The sequence below is a fragment of the Petaurus breviceps genome, unplaced genomic scaffold (assembly GCF_028583685.1).
Source record: "Petaurus breviceps papuanus isolate PSGF00001 unplaced genomic scaffold, PetGlider_PUasm1.0 90760, whole genome shotgun sequence".
Lineage (NCBI taxonomy): Eukaryota > Metazoa > Chordata > Mammalia > Diprotodontia > Petauridae > Petaurus > Petaurus breviceps.
This window is the reverse complement of record NW_027187338.1, coordinates 12,645,274-12,662,971: the sequence shown is the minus strand read 5'-3', so window position 1 is coordinate 12,662,971 and position 17,698 is coordinate 12,645,274. Positions and strand designations below refer to the sequence as shown.

At 45.5% G+C, this 17,698-nt stretch overlaps 2 protein-coding genes across 2 annotated transcripts in view; both read left to right on the top strand.

Moving 5' to 3' along the window:
* The window catches only part of CLDN19 (claudin 19), a 16,588-nt gene extending 7,810 nt beyond the window's left edge, over nt 1-8,778 (top strand). The window contains exons 4-5 of the mRNA XM_069068176.1: nt 7,871-8,023; nt 8,585-8,778. Of these exons, the coding sequence (XP_068924277.1) occupies nt 7,871-8,023; nt 8,585-8,633 (202 nt within the window). The 3' untranslated portion in view covers nt 8,634-8,778. The remainder of the gene's footprint in view (nt 1-7,870; nt 8,024-8,584) is intronic.
* A 2,061-nt stretch (nt 8,779-10,839) lies between these two features.
* LOC138146164 (claudin-16-like) lies at nt 10,840-13,638 on the top strand. Its single transcript, XM_069067870.1, has 5 exons — nt 10,840-10,953; nt 11,673-11,775; nt 12,340-12,504; nt 12,704-12,901; nt 13,071-13,638. The coding sequence occupies exons 1-5, from the start codon at nt 10,840-10,842 to the stop codon at nt 13,145-13,147; spliced, it is 657 nt and encodes a 218-aa protein (XP_068923971.1). The 3' UTR covers nt 13,148-13,638.
* Nucleotides 13,639-17,698: the final 4,060 nt, after the last annotated feature.

The following is a 17,698-nucleotide window of genomic DNA, read 5'->3' as shown; positions in this document are numbered from 1 at the left end:
TTTTTCTCAGAAGCTTTTGGTGAAGGAGTTCTGACTTCATTGTCTTCCTCCTGTTCCATGTGTTGATCCTTTTTGTCCCCAAAATAGGAGTCTAATATCAGATTGCTCTGTTTGCTTTGCTTCCTTTGCTTGTTCATGCTGCCACTCAGTTACTTGGCTTTTGAGCCTTTTGCTACAGTAGAACTCTGCTACCAGAAAGGGGAGCTTTATCCCAAATGCTGGGGTTTTTACAGCTGCTGGAGCTATTAGTTGGGTGCCCTCTCTGAAGCCTCAACATGCTCTGGCAAACTGGCTGAGCACCCCAGGACCTCCACCCTAGACTGCAATCCAGATCCAAGCAGGTTAGAGCAAGAGCAATTACCCTTCAGACTGGTCGCTTGGTCCCCCTACAATCTGCAGGCCAGGAGCTCTGAAGCAGCACAGCCATGGAGTTTCAGCTGCTTCTCACCCTGGCAGCAAAGGCCGGATCTCACTCCCAAACTCCCTGTTCCCTCAAAGTCTACGCTGACCTCTCACTTTGTCTTTGGCATCTGTGGGTTGATAATTCTGCAAACCACCTCCCTTGTATAGCCTGAATGACTGTTGCTGTCCTATAGATCTTGTCCCTAAATCAGCCAGCCCAGTCTTTCCTGAGTTAATTGATTGACTCAACAGACATTTATTAAGCTCCTACTCTGTGCTAGCCAGGGGTGGGGAACCTGCAGCCTCGAGGCCACATGTGGCTTTCTAGGTCCTTAGGTACAGCCTTTTGACTGAGCCCAAGTTTTATAGAACGAATCCTTTTATTAAGGAGATTTGTTCTGTGAAGTTTGGATTCAGTCAAAGGGCCACACTTGAGAACCTAGAGGGGCCACATGTGGCCTTGAGCTTCAAACTTCCCCACCCCTGGCCTTGGGAATACAGACAAAAGTGAGACAGTCCCCACTCTCAAGGAGTTTATATTTGATTAGGGGAGGGAGAGAAGCATTAAAAATTAGGGGAATCAGGAAACATCTCATATTCTTAAATACATGACATTATGGCTGAGTCTTGAAAGGAGCCAATGGTTCCAAGAGGCAGAGGTGAAGAGGGTGCAGATTCTGGTCTTAGGGAATAGATTGTTCAAAGGCCTGTGGTGGGAGATGGAATGTTGTATATGGGAAACAGTCAGCAGGCTTGTTTGGCTGGAGTGTGGGATCTGTAAGGGGAAGCAATGTATAATTTGTATGACAAGATAAACTGTAGCAAGGCTATAGAGGGGTTTGAATGCCAGACATAGGGATGGGTAGTTTATCCAGGAGGTAAGAGGGGGCCACAGGAACTTCCTGAGCAGGAGAGTGAAAAACCCATTACAGGCAGTGGACCTAGGAAATGATATATGAGAAATTATGTCTGGAGTCTTCCACCAAATTGTTCCTGAGATCACTTTCTAACTAAAGATTTCTTTTTTGCTTTTTAGAGGAGGGGGGAAGGGCAGTTGGGGTTAAGTGACTTACCGAGGGTCACACAGCTAATAAGTGTGTCAAGTGTCTGAGGTTAGATTTGAACTCAGGTCCTCCTGACTCCAGGGCTGGTGTTCTATTCACTGCACCACCTAGCTGCCCCTAAAGATTTCTTTAGACAACGGGCTGGATAGGCTAAAATTCACCGAATAAAAATGTAGATGAAAAATCAACAGATCACTACAATGGGCAGAATTAAGCAAGTGGACAGTTTAAGCTCCTAAACTGATATTTTCTTTTCTTTTTTTTTTTTGAGAGCGGAAAGTAGGGCAATTGGTGTTAAGTGACTTGCCAAGGTCACACAGTAGTTTGTGTGTGTGTGTGTGTGTGTGTGTGTGTGTGTGTTAAGTGTCTGAGGTTGGATTTGAACTCAGGTCCTCCTGACTCCAGGGCCAGTGCTCTAGGATTTTCAAGGTTGCTACTGTTCTTAGCCCTTCTATGACTTTCTTAGTTCACAACTCATTGAATTTCCTTTTTTCTTTTGAAAATCACTCGTTCATATCTCTTGACCATTGAGGGGAGGCAGATGGTTAGAGCCAGTAGAGATGCAAGAGATCCTCTAGTTTAGGAGTCCTTAAACTTTTTTGTGTCATGGACCCACTTGAAAATCTGGACCCCTGTTGAGAATAAGATTTTAAACTGCATAAAATTATACATAATTACAAAGGAAGTCAATTATATTGATATTATTATTAAATTAGTTTTTTAAAAAGATTCCCAATCCCCAATCTAGTACAACCCCCCTCATTGTACAGATGGAGAAACTGAGGCCCAGAGAGGGGAAAAGACTAAGGTCACAGAAATAATAAGGTGGCAAAGACAGGAATCTTCCCAATCTCATTTCTGAAAAAGGAATTTCTGGATTCCCAGAATATGCTTTTGAGCTTCAGAACAGCACCTCTAATGGGCTTCAGACCATCCTATAAGGATGTGGCTATCACCTCCTGCATGACTCTGAGACCCTTTGAATCTCTTCCCTCCTCCTAGCTTCCTGGATGCCTATGGTCTTTCTCAACTTGACATTGAGTATTTCCTTTTTAAAAAAAAAATCCGCTATTGGGGTGGCTAGGTGGTGCAGTGAGTAAAGAGCCGGCCCCAGAGTCAGGAGGACCTGGGCTCGGATCCAGCCTCAGACACTTAACACCCACACAAAAAAACTAGCTGTGTAACCTTGGGCCAGTTACTTAACTCCAATTGCCCTCTGAAAAAAAAAATAAAGGCCAAAAGAAATCCATACTTTTAAAAATCAATCAATCAATAGACATTTATTAAGTGCACGTTTTTTATGGCAGGCATCATGTTAAGTAATGGGGAAACACAAAGAGGCAAAAGACAGTCCCTGCCCTGAAGGAGCTTCAAATTTAATGGGAGAGACAACATGAAACAAGTGTGTACAGATCTAGCTATATACAAAATAAGTAGGAAATGAGTAACAGGGAAGGCACTAGAATTAAGAGGGTCTTGGGAAGGATTCCAGTAAAAGTTGGGATTTTAGATACTGAGAATTTCCTTAGAAAAATACAGACAACAGTCCAGGATAGAATAGAACCAAGTGTATGATGATGTGTTTGAGAGTCTAAGGTTTATCAGAAGACAGAGGAGGTCATGATCATGATTGCTGTGGGACAGATCAATTAGGAAAGGCTTCATGGAAGGGGTTGGATTTGAGTTGTCTTGAAGTCACTAAGCAAATTCTCAGTTCATTTGAAAAAGATCTGGGAGATATAAAGGGACTAGAAACTCCGTGTGAGTTGACGATGTGGTCCTGCTGCCATGACATCTGACGAAGCCTACATTACAGGAGGCACAGTGCCTGGGATTTGGGAAGTGACCATTGAGGGGTAATCTATCTTGAGTCAGATCACACTAAAGTATAGTGACTAGGTCTGGCTGTTCCTCTGGCCAATCTCTTAGTTATCAGACCGAGAGATGCAGAGCTTCTAGGAAGAAGGAGATGGGAGCCCTATTGTCCTTTGCCCTGGTCAGACCCCATTTGAAGTATTCAGTTCTGAGCACAGTTGAATAAGGACAATGATAATCCAGAAAGCAGCCCTGAAGAGGGCAGCCAGAATGGTAGTGTTCTAGTCTATGCCATAGAAAGGAAGACTATCTACAACAGGGGTGGGGAGCCTTCAGCCTTGAGGCCATGTGTGGCCCTCTAGGTCCTCAAGTCAGAGGGCTGCACTTGAGGACCTCAAGGCCACAGATTCCTCACCCCCTTTCTAAAGGAATAAAGAATGTGCCTGCACAAGAGAAGACCCAAGGGGGACATGAGGACCATCTGCAAATGGGCTATCAGATGGAAGACATTTTAAATTTATACTATTTGATAAAATAAGAGTGACAAATTTCATTTCAATGTAAGGAAAAAATTCCTAAAAATAAACAGTATCCAGATGTGGAATGGGCTATTTGGGCATGGAGATAACTGGCTATATGGATGAAGCAATAGTAAGTACTTATTTATTAATACATTTAACTGATTAATTACTTATGTGTCATACACTCAACTATATTTTTGTTCAACAAGTGAAAAAAAAACTCTCAAAGACCTTCTATTCTGCAGAACTGGTTAGGCAACAGGAAGACTTGAATGTAAATGTAGCCTCAGATACTGAGAGTCTGAGCATGTCACTTAACTGCTCTGGGCCTGTTTCCTTCTCTGTAAAATGCAGGCAATATAGCATCCACCTCCTAAGGTTATTGTGAGGATAAAATTGGTCCATATTTATAAATAGGGCAGCTAGGTCATGTAATACATAGATTGCCAGGCCTGGAGTCAGGAAGACTCATCTTTATGAATTCAAATCTGACCTCAGGCATTTACTAGCTGTGTGACCCTGGATAAGTCACTTAATCCTGTTTGCCTCAGTTTCCCCATCTGTAAAGTGAGCTGGAGAAGGAAATGGCAAACCACTCCAGTATCTTTGCCAAGAAAACCCTAAATGGGGTCATGAAGAGTCAGACGTGTCTGAAAATGACTGAACAACAACAACCATGTATAACGTGATTTGCAAATCTAACTATGATTGTTATTATTGGTTTATTTGGTCCTCACAACAGCCCAGTAAGGTGTGTGCTATTCCTATTCCTATTTGATGGATGAGGAAATGAGAGTGTGAGAAGTTAAATTACTTGTCCCAGTATCAAACAAAAAGCATGTGTCCGAGGAAGAGTTTGAACTCAGATCTTTTGGACTCCAGGTTCAGCACTCTACCTGTCACGCCAATCCTTGGGAGTTTTCCCATTCCTCTTGGCTTTACTTTCCTTCCAGAATTTTTAGGTCTATTAGAGCCTACCTGTCTTTTCTCTGAATCTTTTCTATCTGATTTTCTAAAAATGGAGAGTTCATTTCAGTCTGTGCATTTCAGTCTCTCCTCTCTTTCTCTTTCACAAATTTAGGATGGCCACTCATTTCCCTCAAAGATCCTGCATCCAATGTGCACGGTTACCTTGAAAACTAGTACAGGGTCTGGAAACTTTTTACTCCCATCTGGAGGAAGACTTAGATACAAGTTCTATTCTGAGGTCCCCAGAAGAAACTAAGTAGGAAATAACCAAAAAAAAAAAAAACCAAAACATATGATTTTGGAGAAACACCTGAGATTGAACCACAGCCACATAAGTGCAGAGTTTAGAGGACTGGAGCAAGGATTATATTTCTGTATATGGTATTCCTTTAGTAAAATGTAAGAAATAATATAATTAAGAACAGAGACTATCTCATTTTTGTCTTTGTGCCCCCAAACAGTGACTTGTAACACAGTAGGCACTTAATAAATGTTTATTGATTTGAATTGAAAAGATCATAGGTCTCTTCAGACCTAGGAAGTTAGTTAGTCTAGACTCTTCATTATACAGATGAGGAAGCTGAGACCCAGAGAGGGGAAGTGATTTGCCCAAGGCCACACAAGTAGTAAGTAACAAATTCAGGATTCAAACTCAAGATCTCCGATTCTAAATTCAGCTCTCCATCCACTTTGCCATACTTCTTCCCAAAGGCTGGATGACCACTTTGTTGGGTATGTTATGGAGGGGACTCTTGCTCAAGTACAGACTGGATTAAATTATCTCTTCTAAGATCTTCCAACTAAGAGTTTCTATGAAGTGAAAGGAAACTTGGTTCTCCCGTTTCCAATGGCCATCTTCAGTGTGGGGACCTTCTCGGGGATTTGAGGCAAGATCAATGGGCCTCTAAGGGATCTCTTAACATCCCAAGCATTCCAGAAAGAAAGATTCAGAGATATTTCCTACAATTCTTACTCTAGGAGACTGAAAATAGTCTCAGTTGGTTCTGGCCAGCATGGTATGGTGGAAAGAACCCTGAACCTTACTGTGACAAGGCCTGGGTTCAAGTTATGTCAGGGCCTTACCAGGTGTGATCTTGGGCAAATCACTGGGCCTCAGTTTACTTCTTTGCAAACTGAAAATGGACTAGACAATCATTAAGGTCCCTTCTACCTCTATCATTCTATGAGTCAATGAAAATGTATAGAGTTAGTTGTGAGGTTCATGTGAGGTAGAAGAAATAGAAAGATTGTGGGCTCATAGGATCAAAGATTTAGAACCAGAAGAGACTTAGATAGTTTAGCCCAACTCTCTCATTTTTCAGATCAAGAAACTAAGACCAGAGAGGGACAGTGAGTTGGGTGATAGTCAAATAGAGCCAGGATTTGAACCCAGGTCTCAATTCTAAATACAGAAGACTTTCCAGGGGTGGCTAGGTGATGCAATGAATAGAGCACCAGCCCTGGAGTCAGGAGGACCTCAGTTCAAATCTGGCCTCAGACACTTAACACTTACTAGCTGTGTGACTTTGGGTAAGTCACTTAACCCCAATTGCCCTGCCCTCCCCCCTCCAAAAAAAAAAAAAGCAAAAAAAATAATAAAAGAAGAAGAATTTCTACTTTACCACACTGCCTCTTCGATTCAGCAAATACACACTAAAACCCTGCTATATATAGCAGAAAAGATAGGTTGGTTATGGAGCAACAGTGAGGGATAACAGATAGAGAAGAGAACCTGGTATGGAGGCAGGAATGAGCATAGCAGCTGGAACTTTCAGAGGCACACACTTGAATTGGCCTTGGGGGCTCCAGGAGATCATGTTGTATCTCCCAGGGACTGTGTCCCCAAATAAGAGGTGGAGACCACAGCAAAGGAGTACTTTAGCACTTGGACCAGAATTGGTGAATGGAGAGTACAGGGGTCTTATCAAGCAGCGTATTGATAGCACCAAAAGTACAGAGAAGAGAGGTGGGTTTTACCCTAATCCTTCCTGCTCAGAATTTTGCCCCCAAATAAGACAGGAGGAATTCCTCATTTGGGGGGGTGATTGTTGCAGGGCTAACCCAGGCCAAGGATGATTGTAGGGGCCTTACACATTGTTCTCCATCAATCAACCTGGAGAGAACAGGGAGACTATTTCTGGAGCCACTCCCCTCATTCTGACTCACTCATCCCTGTCGCTGTTAGCTAGATTTTTAGGCACCTAAAAATGTGGTTGGCTGGTGGGAGAGAGACTTTCCAGCAAGCAGAACCTAGGCATCTTTTACGTTTAACAAATTCAATAACTGTTTATAAAGTGCCTGCCATATGCAGAGCACTGAGCCTGGTGGGGAGGGGGTGCAAAGATTTTAAAATGACCTAGGTCCTACCTTCAAGAAGCTTCCAGTCCATTAGAATGAATAAAACATGTATACTGCTATAAGACAGAGTGGGACAGGAACTGGGACAAAAATATCACAAAAGGAGTAAGGATGGGAGGCACCAGAGAAGGCTTCTCCCATCAGGTAGAAATGGATAAAAGAGGGTATTCTAGGCCTGGGAGATGGCCTGCACTTATGCATGGAAGTGGGTGAAAGTGGGATGAAATGGAGGAATTGGGTAATCTGGCCATGTGACATGAGACTGGGAAACTATTGGTTTAGATTGTGGAAGACCTTGAATTCTGGGCCAAGGAATTTGAAATTTCTTCTATAGGCAATAAAGAATCACTAGAAAATTTTCACTTGGGAATGGCATGGTCAGATTTATATATGCAGACATTATCACATACATGTACAGAGTACAGAGTTTTCAATTCTATTCAATTCAATAAGCATTTCAACTATTCACCTTGCTTAGGGTACATGGCAGGGCTGCCATTTTTTTCCCCATATGCACATGGAAAAATAAATATGTGACTGGTAGCCAATGAAGGGTCTAGACAGGAGTTCAGAGTTGGAGAAAATATGTTTAGCTAGGATTAGTCACGGAAATCTTCATGAAGGAGATGATATTAAACTAGACCCTGTAGGATGGGAATAATTTTGGCATGACCTAATGAACCAGCCATAATGGAGCCTTGTCTAACATGATTTTTCTTTCTCTCCTTCCCTCCCTCCCAGGTATGAGTTTGGGCCAGCACTGTTTGTGGGCTGGGCATCTGCCAGCCTCATCATGCTGGGGGGTTCCTTCCTCTGCTGCACCTGTCCCGAAGGAGAGAGACTCAGTCCCCAGCAACCCTATCGAGCTGGGCCTGCCTCTGCGGCTGCTCGGGAGTATGTCTGAGCCCCCGACCCAGCCCTGGGCCTGTTGTTCCTGTCCCCAACTCCCACATCCTCTGTGCCCCTGTCAGCCCCAAGGCAGGTGAAGAGGCAACCCCTCAGCCAGCCCCTATGCCCTGGGCTGAGGGAGAGGGTGGTCCCTATGGCCCATCAGGCATCTCCCAATAGCATTCATTCTTTGGCTCACAGATACCAACACAGAAAAAGGCAGTCTCATAAGCACACACAGACAGAGTGGTACATTGGCTTCCACTCCTAGAAATAAAGATACCCCACACCCCCAGAAATAACTGGACACAGACTCTTCCTCCGTCTGTCACACCCATTTAGAGAAATGTACACAGAACCCCTCAAGGGGCTCAGGAATCTGCCTCCTGTCACATGGATAGGGAAGGAGAATTGTGTGGGCCAAGGCCACTACTAATCTGTGAATACACTGGTGGGCTGTGGGTTGGGTGTGAGTGGATGCTGGGGACAGTGACCTCTACTTGGATCCCGGGAGCCCAGGGTTCTCTCAGCAGAACTAATGCCCATTTTTTTTCTTTTGAATTTCAGACAAATTGTAAAAGTGCCCGCACCCATGAGGGGAGACCCAGGCTTGTAACCTAGCTGCCCCCATCCCTGGCTCCCTCCCAGGCCCCAGACACTCCCCTTCCTTACTCTTCCATTCCTTCTCTTCCACCCTGGGGAAAACTGTGCTTCTGTGAGTGGTCCATATGCAAAAAGAAATCCTGATTTGTTTTTCTTGAGTTTGGTGTCTTTCATTCATTTGGTGAGTGAGTGTGATGGGGACAGAGACAAGCAACAGGCAAGGCAAAGGGGACAAGAGTGACCAGCATCCCCTCCTTCCTTCTGTCCAACTCTATCCTGAGAACTGTCACTAGCTTTGCAACCTCATGTGACCTCGGGACTCAGTTTCCTCATTAATAAAATGAGGATTCAATTAATGATCTCTAAGTTCTAAGTCCTATGAACAGGAATGGCTTGTCCCCTGCCTGCTCCCTGGGATCAGTGCACAAGAGAAGTCTCACCCCTAATAACTGCAGGGGAACAGGCAGGAGTTTGAGAAAAGATCCAGAGAAAGTCCCACAGTTCTCACTGTTAAATTCTGGCTCCTCTTCCTCTCATGGAGAATTTGACTCACATCTCCTTGATGTCCATTGTCTAGAGGCCAGTTCACCCTTTTCTGCAGAGCTGCCTGAATTGAGACTAAAAGCAGAGCCTATCTAGGTGTTTAGAATTCCTGCTCTGACTTTATTCACTGAGATGTGCCCTCTCCCCCTTCCATTTCCCTTAGAAGAAGGCCTAGGAGTCTACCCCACAGTTCTAAAGACCAAGACTTGCAAGGCTTGGGGCCGGGGGCTAGGGAAGGAGACAGCAGCAGAGCCCCTGGTCCGATGGTCTAACAAGCAGTCCCAGGAGAGAGTTCACAAAAGCCCCTCTTCCTACATCGCCCTCGAGGGGCACTTTCAGGGGCTGGAAGGGCGGGGAAACGGTGGTGTAGAGCTTTTGTCCCTCAGGAAAGGGGCCCAAAGCTGCTCTCGTGGGCTGGACAGGTTCCCAGGGTTTGGCTTGGAATGTGAAGGAAACCTGGATCCTCATGTGACTCGCCCTAGTCCTCGCCCCCGCCCCCAACCAGTAACCCCTCACTGTGCCCCCTCCCACGATCCTGTCCCCTCCCTTCGGTTCTCCACCCCCTCCTCCCCTCAGTACCCCTGGCCGCGCCCCTTAGACCTGCCCCAGAGCTCCAGTCCGAGCTTTGCGACCCGCAGGACTCCACCAGGCGAAGCTCCGGCTAGGACTGGGTGACGAGATCCTAACGGGCTGTGGCGCGGGGCGTGGAGTTGGGCGGCGGCAGCAGCAACTCCGGCTCTGGCTCTGTTTCCAGGGACGCGACCTCGAGACTGAAGACCCTCCAGGCCCTGGTCCAGGAGACCTCTTGCGCAGGTCGGCTGCTCGGGTGGTTCAGGGTGGGGAGGTGGAGTAGGGCGGGTTGAGGGATTAGAGAAAGATGGATGAGGGGTCCAGACCCAAATCACCCAAATGGGGACTCACCCAGTAGACTATATTATCAAAACCCGGACAGATGGCAGTCCGAGACGCGATCAATGACCGCGTCCATGACTAACCCGGGTAGATGTCTAATACTTTAGTGGTTAACCCTTGTAGACCGTGTCCACTGTCTAACTCTCGTAGACGACGCCAGTGCCTGACCTTCTGAGGTTGCGTCAGCGTACCCACGTAGACTGTGTCAGTTACTGACCTGGGTAGAGGTCAAGTGCCTAATGCTTGTAGATGGCATCAGTGACTAACCCTCCGAGACTGCATCAATGAATACTCCTACAGACTGTGTCTGGGAATAATCTGCCATAGACAGCATCCGTGTCTGCCTCACATAGGTAGCCAGTGACTTTCCCCGACCCTAGAGCCCGGCTCCTCTCCTGCCTCTGCGGGGAGTTATAGATATATCCTGAGACTAAAGGACAGAATTAGAGGAGACTCAAAGACCCGACTCCTGGACATCCTGAAACTTCACTGCATGAGATGAAGGGAAGGAGTCAGGGACCGTGATCTACTCCAGCATCAACTCCTACACCCTTCGGATTCGTGAAAGCCTACAGCAAAGTCAATTTCAGTGTTTCTGGTTATAAAATTCAGGTTCTGCACACAGAACTTTGTTTTGTGGTTCCCCCAGTAGACAGAGGTTTCTGTGAGTGCGAGGCCCGTCTGGGAGGGAGGATTGGCGGTGGGAGATGGGGCCACCTGGACGTCCCGTTGGATATCTGGGTTGCTGTCGCCTGCAGACCCCAATGCCAGGACCCAGTCTCTTGCCGATGGCCTGCCTGGCCCTGTTCTCCACTGCCTTGCTGCTCACGGCCACCTGGACCGACTGCTGGGTGGTTAACTCCGACGATAGTCTGGAGGTGAGAGGGTGAGAGTCAGGCCGACTCCTTTTCCAAACTTCTAACTTCTACCCTGCCCCGGTCCCAGGAAATTTGAGTCCAGCAAGGTTCCTCTGGTAGAACCTCGCCCTAGCCTATAGGACCCTCCCCTCCACTGAGGCCACGCCCCTTGCAAATTCTGGCCTGGTCCAAAAAAACCTTAGGATCTTGGCCCTAGCCCTAACCCCACCCAGTCCCGCCCCAGCCCCCTGTTGGTCCTTCTAGGACCTACTCTGCCCCCAAATCCCTTCCACATTCTAGCCCAGTACAGATCCCATTCAGGCCTGCCCCTTCCCAATGCTCCTCCCGGCCCCGATCCTAGCCCTCCCCCTAAGTCCTGAACCTTGCCCAGGTCCGGCAAGAGAAGGACTCAGTGGAAAGCAATGAGTCTCATTCATTAGCGCTATACTTAGTGGATAATATAGCACCTTTTTTATCTTCTGTTGTGCAGTGCAAGGAGAAATGAGAGGTCCCAGAAATCCGGAACTCTCCTTGGTGCTGAGGCTCAGTGTAGGAGGATATGGGGAGAAAAGAATAATTCGAGACTTGAGGCTGGACCCCGAGAAACCTGGGAGGGTGACACAAAGATGTGACACAGACCCTGTCCTCAGTGAGCTTACAGGCTGAAGTAGGGAAAAACCTGAGTGGAAACGGAGCTTCAGACTCCCTCCAGTCTGTCTTCCCCCTTCCTCCCTACCCAGGTGAGCCACAAGTGCCAGGGGCTGTGGCGGGCGTGTGTCACCAATCTACTGGATGGTATCCGGACCTGTGACCAGTACGATTCCATCCTGGCTGCCCATCCACGTGAGACCTCCACCCCTACTCCTCCTGCAGGGCCCTGCCCAAGCCCTGGGTCTTCCTTTCCTAACCCAGCACCCACAGTGACAGTTACCTTCTCCACCCCTGTCTCCTCACATATACTCTTTGGGCCACGGGGATTTCCACCCTGTTTCCCTTCCATCTGTTCTGTAATTTCCCTGCCACACTACCCATCAGCTCCCCACTCAGGGATTATACCTCTAAAATGTTCCCCAAATTCCCTTTTCTCCCAGGCTCTTCTTCCCTAGTAAATGACACCCTGCCCCTGAGGCCTTCCTTCCAGTTTTCCACCAGCTCCCTTCTCCCCTGTACTGCCTGTGCCCATTTCCCCAATCCTTTCTCCCTATGCATTGCAACTCTCCTAGTGTTCTCTGATCCCTTCTCAGTGCTCCCTAAGCATCCTTGATGATACTCTCCATGTCCCCTTTCCAAATGCTCCGTGTGCACCTCCCCTCAGCTAATCCTAACTGGGTCTCCTCACCCCAGTGAGCCTTACTCCTTGGTGGTCCCTGTGCCCCTTCTCTGGTGCTCCCCCCTCACCCTCCTCAGGGCGGCGGGTGCTGACCAGGTCCCTTTTGCTCGTGGCTGGGCTGCTGTGTAGCTGTGGGTTGGTGGCCCTGCTCCTCACGCTGACCCAGGCACAGCTCCTGGGGACTGACCCCAGGACAAGGATTCGACTGGCCTGGGCAGCAGGCTGCCTCTTAGGTGCTGGAGGTGAGGTGGGAGGGTAAAAGCAACTCAGGGTTGAGGCTGGGGACTGGGGAGGTGAGTGACTCAAGCTACAGGAAAGGAAGGAGGGCAGGATGGTTCAGCACCCAGAAACTAGGGAAGGAGTTGGTCCAGGCTGGGGCTTCTGAGGCTGCTATTGCTGAACTCCAGGGCAGGGGGATCAGCCCACTCACCTTTGCTCTAGGGTTCCCTGGAGCACTGGGCTCACTCTGGTTTGCTGTGGAGGTGGCTATGGAACGAACCCTACCTATTCAGCCTCGAGGACCCCTTACTGGCTACTATGAATGGGGCTGGTCATGCTGGCTAGGCATTGTGGGATCTGCTGGCTGCATGGCCACTGCCTTGGGCCTGGCCTGCTGTCTTCCAGGCCTCTGGGTCCCAGGTCAGTGTGTTCCCTCTCCAAGTTCTGCCCTCCTTTCAAGCAAGCAGGCATTTGAGGGGGAGGTCCTATCCTGGCTTCCATCCCCCTAGTCCCAGAGTCCCCAGTTAGAGTTAATGGTGAGACTTGATGGAACCTCATATCCCTGATTCTCCTCTGCTCTGTTCCACAGGCAGGAGAGGCCCTGGGCACCAAATCAGAAGCCGGCTGCACCCACAGGCCATATATATCCTGGATTCCAGTGTCTAAAGCCAGAGCCACCTCAATCCCATCAGCACTGCCATGGTTTAGTCTCAGATTCTTAGAGCCAGAGGAGAGATTAGAGGTTATCAGGGCCCATCTCAAGATTCAGTATGATATTTAAAAGGTTTGACAATATCCTTTGTTTTTATACTACATTCATTTCCCAATTTATCTCTTCCCTGCCCCCCCCAGCAAGACTTCCCTCATAACAAAGATTTTTTTTTTTAGAAATACACCCATTCAGCAGAACCAACTAAACCTTGTTTAGCCACATATGCAATTCAGCAAACAATTATTAAGTGCCTACTATGTGCTGTGGGATACAAAGAAAGGCAAAGGTAGTCCCTGTTCTCAATGAGCTTATAGACTAATGGGGGAGAAAACATGCAAACGAATGCACAGGAACAAGACATGGCGGAGATAAGTTGGAGAGAATCCCGAGGAGGGGGGGGCACATATTCCCCATGCATCATCCCTTGCCTCTTCATTGAAAAGAGGGAGGTACATTAGGTCATCTCATCTCCGGGGCCAAAGCTGATCATTATAATCGTGCAGTTGTGGTAAATAAAATTAATAATTGAGGTAAACTCCAAGCAAAATCAGTCTATTACCAGTGATGGGTATAACTGTTAACCAAGCAGGTCAGCAAGCTCAGTGAAGCTAGTAACTCCAGTGAAGAGTTACTACTCCTTACTGACTGACACACAACAAAGAAGGAGTCTTGGCAAGTGGGGAGAAAAAAGTGAGGTAGCTATGGGGTTTGGGTGTGAGTAGGAACATTGTGATTGACTATTCTAAGAAAGGTGGGTTGATATTCATGTGAGGCTAGTCATCACCCCTCTCTGACAATTGAGAAACGTTCATTGTTTTAGGGGACCTATTTGCATCTTGTAATCTTTGCTAGGGGATCAAATCTACCACACTTGCTGTCTCCTTGGAAGTGATTTAAAAGCTCCCTTAATTGCACAAGGATAGACAATATATCTTTTGAGGAATAGTACCAACTTGTGGGGCTTAAAGATAACAAACATATCCTGGAAGTATCCCAGGGGCTACCAGTATGAGAGATAACAACTTTTCTTGTAATTATAACTTTAAATGAACTCAGAAGGAAATAGAAATCCCTGTACTCAAAGACATAGAAAAGAAACTTTAGGAATCAAAGTAGTATTCATTTTCTTCACAATGTTCAGGACAATGTTTTGTTCTTCCCGTTTACATTGTTGTAGTCATTGTGAATACTAATGCACAAAAGTTCTTAAGTAGAACTCAATCTTCATGAGTTCATATGAATTTGCACAGTATTCTCCAAATTCATCATATTTGTCATTTCTTATGGGATTGTAATATTTTACTATATTCATGTATTATAATTTAGTCAATTCCTAATCAGTGGGCATTTTGTTTCCAGTTTTCTTCTTCAACTACAGAAAGTGTTGCCACAAACATTTTGGTACATGTAGGACTTTTTATTTTGTCTATGACCTCCTTGGGCTATATTCCTAACCATGGAATCTCTTGGTCAAAGGACCAACTTCCAATTTTAAAGAGACCAAGGAAAGGGAAGCTATTTGATAAAAGTCACACAGAGAAGAGAACACGACAGACCTTTCTTGCACCGTGAGGTCTTTGTCATAGGCATAGTGTATGGCTTGTTATATGAAATCTACCACTTTCAGTCTGTCTTGGAGTTTGTGGCTTTCCATCCCACGGAGTTACTTCTGCTGCCATTTTCTGCTCCAACCTGCTGCCATTGGCCCCAGATTCATCTTGGAAATCAGTGGGATCCTTTTTTGTCTGTCTGTCTCTGGTAGGAGCTCAGTAAATAATCACCCAGAAGCCTGAGTTATAGCACCTTTTCTCTCCTCTTGAGAGGACTCTGGGGCAGAAGAGTCACTCCCATAGGCCAAAAGTAGAGATCTGGCTTCTATCTCATGCCATCCCATTCACTGAATATTTTCTAATATGCTCAGAGTTAAGGAGGCAGACAGGTAAAGAAAACACAGTCTTTGCCCTAAGGAGGTTAATGGGGGAATAAGACAAAGATTAGACAAAGTCTCTTGCAGCCAGGTTGGAGAGGTATGAGCTATGAGGTGAGCTTGGAATGGGTTCTCCCAGACCCCAAGAGATGTCATCAGTAAGTTCATATCTCCTGTGGGAAGGCCACTCATTAGTGGTATTATTAGTATAAGATCACATATTTAGGACTGGAAGGGAAATTAGAAGTTATCTAATCCAACTCCATCATTCTAAGATAAGGAAGTTCCAGTCCTAAGAGGTTAAAGGATTTGTCCAGCATCCTACAGTAAGTTATAAGTAAATAGAAAACCACAGATTTGAATGATGATCTAACTCCAAATTTAGGGCTCTTTTCACTACACCACAGAGTGAGCTTGGGAGATGTCTTTGGAACTATGTCGTTCAACATTTTTATCATTTGCTTAGGCGATGGCATAGATGCTCAGAATTAGGGTGGGGATTAGGCATATTTATCAAATTTAAGGATGACATTGAAGTTGAGGAAGGACAGGAAGAGATGATATACTGGACAATAGAGTTGGGATTCCCCAAAGATACTGGCTGGCTAGCATGAGGAGCTGAATCAAATAAGAGACCATTGTTGCTCCCTCCATAAGGATCTTCTTCCAATGTTTCATCTCGACTTGGAGGTGACCATAACTTCTTGAAAACAATGCCAACTTAGTACAAGTTTTACCAGTGCTCCCATGTTGGAAAGATTTTAACTATAGTCTTAGTTACAGACTATTCAAAGATCAAATTAACTAGTCAAACTAACAAAAAATATATATGTGAATGCACTTATACACATGAATACTTATATAAATCTTGGTAAAGAATTCCCTTTCCCATTGCAGCTCAGCTCAACATCTTCTCATTAATTTAGAATCTTAGAAAGTTGCCTAGAGCACTGAGATCTTAAGTGACTTGCCCAGTTAACACAGCAACTATGTGTCAAAGGTAGGATTTGAATCCAAGTCTTCCTGACTCCTAGGCCAGTTCTCTATGCACTATACAATGCTGATAGTAATATCTCCCATGTGTGTAACACCTTAAAGTTAACAGGACTTGTATGTTTTTTATTTTTTTAATTCAGTCTCATTTGATCCTCATCCTTGAGCCCTTTGCTCTTACCCCCTTTTGACAGATGAGGAAATTGATTTTTCAGAGATTCTAAGTATTTTGTCCCTTGTCACAAAGCTAGTTAGATAACAAAGGAAGGAATGAAACCCAGGTCTTGGGGGTGGAGCCAAGATGGCTGAGAAAAGTCAGAGATTCCCCTGAACTCTCCCAAATTCTCCAAACTTTAAATAATGCTTCAGAGCAAATGTGGAGTGGCAGAATTCACAAAAGAATAGGGTGAAGCAATTTTTCAGCCTAAGACAACTTAAAAGGTTGGCAGGAAAGGTCTATTGCACCTGGGTGAGACACCAGCACAGGCTTTGGGGACTAGCAAATCAATTATGGCAGTGGCTTCTTCCAGAACTCTCAGTCCATGGATGGTAAGGAGTTTGGACAACTATTGAGAAAGAAATTATAGGGGTCTTTTTGTTGGCACTGGGTGCAGGACTCTCTTACATTGCTTATATTCATATATGGTTCATAGTCCTGAGTCACAGACCCTATATTATTAGTCCTAGAACACTATCATGCTAGCTCTTGTGAACCCAGGGGAGTAGGATCTCTGGTTATTGTTCCAAGGTAGAAAAGAGTGCTTATGGTCACTCACAGACAAGAGCACAGGCCAGAAGAGTTGTAAACACATATCTCAGATCATATCACCTTGGAAGAACTGAAAACTTACACATAACCCAAATTAGCTGAATAAAAAAACTAAAACTTGGGACAGTACCTACTTCATCCCAGGAGCAGAGCCTAACTGTAATATAAAGTTAAAAGTAAAGAAATAGGCAGGAAAATAAGAAAAAAGCAAAAAAAAAAATAATCCTGTTCATTGAAAGTTACTATGGTGAAAGGGAAGATCAAAACACAAACTCAGAAGAAAAGTCAAAACTGCTTTATCCAAAGCTTCAGAAAAAAGTATGAATTGGTCTCAGGCCCAAAAAGAATTCCTGGAAGAGCTAAAAAAGAATTTTTAACAATAAAATAAGAAAGAGGGAAAATGGGGAAAGAAATGAGAGTGATGCAAGAAAATCATGAAAAAGTCAATAACTTGGTAAAGGAGGCACACACACACAAATACTGTTGAAAATGACACCTTAAAAAATAGTATTAGTCAAATGGTAAAAGAAACAAAAATTCACTGAAGAGAAGAATGCCTTAAAAAGCAGAATTAGTCAAATGGGAAAAGAGATACAAAAATTCTCTGAAGAAAAAGTAGAATTGGAACTCAGTGGGTGGAGTCAAGATGGCAGAGTAGAAACAGGACTTTTGAGAGGTTCTGGCTCCCACCACCTGCAATCCATGTAAAAGGGAACTCTGAACAAACTTTGGAGCTACAGAACCCACAAAATGACACAGCAAGCTAACCTCCCGCTGAGGACAGCCCAGCAGGCCAACAGGAATCGGCCAGTGCAG

Excerpts from the sequence above, each read along its gene's own strand:
- LOC138146164 (XM_069067870.1), top strand. The coding sequence starts at position 10,840 with ATGCCAGGACCCAGTCTCTTGCCGATGGCCTGCCTGGCCCTGTTCTCC. Across the intron at positions 10,954-11,672 it reads ACTCCGACGATAGTCTGGAG|GTGAGCCACAAGTGCCAGGG; the intron begins GTGAGAGGGTGA and ends CTCCCTACCCAG. Across the intron at positions 12,902-13,070 it reads TCCAGGCCTCTGGGTCCCAG|GCAGGAGAGGCCCTGGGCAC; the intron begins GTCAGTGTGTTC and ends TCTGTTCCACAG.